The sequence below is a fragment of the Triticum aestivum genome, chromosome 3B (genome assembly GCF_018294505.1).
Source record: "Triticum aestivum cultivar Chinese Spring chromosome 3B, IWGSC CS RefSeq v2.1, whole genome shotgun sequence".
NCBI classification, from domain to species: Eukaryota; Viridiplantae; Streptophyta; class Magnoliopsida; order Poales; family Poaceae; genus Triticum; species Triticum aestivum.
This window is the reverse complement of record NC_057801.1, coordinates 86,012,627-86,015,053: the sequence shown is the minus strand read 5'-3', so window position 1 is coordinate 86,015,053 and position 2,427 is coordinate 86,012,627. Positions and strand designations below refer to the sequence as shown.

Here is a 2,427-nt window from a genome sequence, read left to right as displayed (position 1 = left end):
ATGCAAGGCTTGGTTATTGAATTAAGAGACCTAATTGGTACTCGGGTTTTGATGTTAGAACATGTGTATATGTCAATTATATGTGATATATCATATATGAAGCCTGATTGTATACTTAATTTTTTTTTGAAACAAGGCAAAATATTTGCCATTTTCATTGATTAAGGGAGAAGGTTTAAGACAAACGACCGCATAGCGGGAGACAAATATCTACTCTCGCGGCATTACAATACTCAAGTGGGTGGCACCGGCAATAGCCCAAAGATGGGCCTCCTCTTTTATCAATTTTTCATGATTTGAGAAAAACGGTAAATGAGGCTTAGCTTTCGCTATAGATTTTCATAACTTCTGACTGAGCCATCACTAAATGGCATAGCCAGCTATTTAAAACATTAGTTTTCTTGCTCAGTGACACATAATAAAATTCACGATCATAGCTCATAAAATTAAAGTACTATATATTGCTGTAACCAAAGGCACGATAAAAAATTACATGCATCTTTCTTCAGGGAAAAAAAACTAGGTGTACAAACAATCGCCCACACATTGCTGCAGGGCTGCTTTTTAATCACAAATTCACAAAGAAGAACAAGAATCATGTACTGTATCCAAGAAAAAGATATCCATATCAACAGTGGATGCCCGTCGGCGTAGGGGATCAGTAGCGGCTGCACTCGGCGGGGAGCCCCTGTGGAAACCTGTACCCATCGTCGCAGTAGTTGTAGCGCATGTAACTGCGCTCCGCCCACTTGACGGTGCCCCACTCGGCGCCGTCGAGCTGCTTCTTCATCCACCTGCCGCTCCCGGCATGGCACGCGCCGCCGCTGACGCAGGCGTTGGCGTAGAAGTTGCGGTAGGAGACGACGAACGGCGCGTTGGACCAGTTGATCGGGATCTTGCCCTTCTCCGTCGCCCAGTAGCTGCCGTCCCAGAGCGTGGCGTGCAGCCTCATGGGCTTGGAGGTAGGGTAAGGGAGGCCGGCGAAGCGCTTGAAGGAGCGGATGAAGAGGTTGTCGACCTTGAAGAGGATGTTCTCCGGGTTCCAGATGATGGTGTAGGTGTGGTAGGCGGCTGCCGGGTCGAACCAGAGGTCGAACTGGTGCTCCTTCTTGCCGTCGCCGTTGGCCCACACGTTGGTGTTGAGCACCACCGGGTGGCCGGTCGAGTTGCCCATGAACTCCATGTCGATCTCGTCGCGCCACTCATCGTCGCCGGAAGAAAGCTGCAAATAATATCAACGACAGATCAGCTAAAAAGGAAGATCGATAGAGTGACGTTAATGTTGGTCCTTATCGAAATTAATTAAGCTGATGGACTTACGTAGAAGCAGGAGACGGTGCCGGCTGAGTTTCCCGGGATGAGCTTCATCTGGATACTGAACTCACCGTAGAGGAACTGCTCCTTGGAGTTGAAGCCGGCGGCGCCGGATTGCTGGTTGAGGTTGAGCATCACCACCTCCCGGCCGGAAGCGTCGTATCCGGTGCGGACGGTGCCGTCGGTGTTGAACCTCTTGTCCAGCCAGGACTTGGCCGAGGCAACCTGCAAGAGCGCCAGGGCGACGGCGAGCACAGCCAGAAAGTGCCGTGCCATGGTGGATGTCCTGGACTAGAGAGCTTCTTTGAATCGAATGAGCTTGCAAAGTGGAGTGCCTTGTGTGCGGTGTGTGGTAAGAAGAAGCACGGGAGATGTCGCGGTTTTATAGTGGTGCCCTCCCGTCCAGCTGCTGTGCCCCTGCACTGCTTGTTGATGCATGGGGCACATTTTTCTGCATGCATGCATTATCGATCGGGTGGGCGCGAAGGTCGTTACAATTATTCGGGCAGCACATGGATACAACCTGCCATAATCCCTAATCTTTGGTGTGTTCATACGTACATGGGTGGTTTGATGATGCACTTAGATTACTGTGGGACCCAGAAATTGGGTGGTGGAACCGGCCACTGATTAATTCTATCATCAGCAAAGCAAAAATTAAATGGTGGAATCCAGCGAGTGACACGTACGTACGTAGGCACCGCCACTGATGATGGCTCGCTAATTTCCGTTATTCATTCATTGTGATAGTTGTGTGCTCGTCGGTTAACCACCTCGTCGTTGAGGACATACCATGTTACTAGCACGCTGCACTCATATCGAAATTTAGGGACCTAATCCTGATTACCAACTAGTCAGACAAATTAAGCTATGATTGGACCATTCTTCTACGCTACTTAAAAAAACCCTATGCGAATCAACATGTGGTTGGATGGTTAGAGGAACAGTGGTTTCTTCAACCCATGAGGGTTCAAGTCGTGGTGCTCATATTCACTAGTAGAAAAACGACCTTATGTTCGCATCATTAGTCCCGGTTTGATTACGGCCCGGGACTAATGTGACCATTAGTCCCGGTTCCAACGCCTAGGTCACGGACATCATTAGTCCCGGTTC

At 49.3% G+C, this 2,427-nt stretch overlaps 1 protein-coding gene across 1 annotated transcript; it reads right to left on the bottom strand.

Annotated features, from left to right (window-relative positions):
• Window positions 1-441: 441 nt before the first annotated feature.
• Window positions 442-1,652, bottom strand: LOC123064904 (xyloglucan endotransglycosylase/hydrolase protein 8). Its single transcript, XM_044488299.1, has 2 exons — window positions 1,321-1,652; window positions 442-1,222 (listed from the first exon to the last, which is right to left on the bottom strand). The coding sequence occupies exons 1-2, from the start codon at window positions 1,588-1,590 to the stop codon at window positions 659-661; spliced, it is 834 nt and encodes a 277-aa protein (XP_044344234.1). The 5' UTR covers window positions 1,591-1,652; the 3' UTR covers window positions 442-658.
• Window positions 1,653-2,427: the final 775 nt, after the last annotated feature.

Excerpts from the sequence above, each read along its gene's own strand:
- LOC123064904 (XM_044488299.1), bottom strand. The coding sequence starts at position 1,590 with ATGGCACGGCACTTTCTGGCTGTGCTCGCCGTCGCCCTGGCGCTCTTG. Across the intron at positions 1,223-1,320 it reads GCACCGTCTCCTGCTTCTAC|CTTTCTTCCGGCGACGATGA; the intron begins GTAAGTCCATCA and ends TATTATTTGCAG.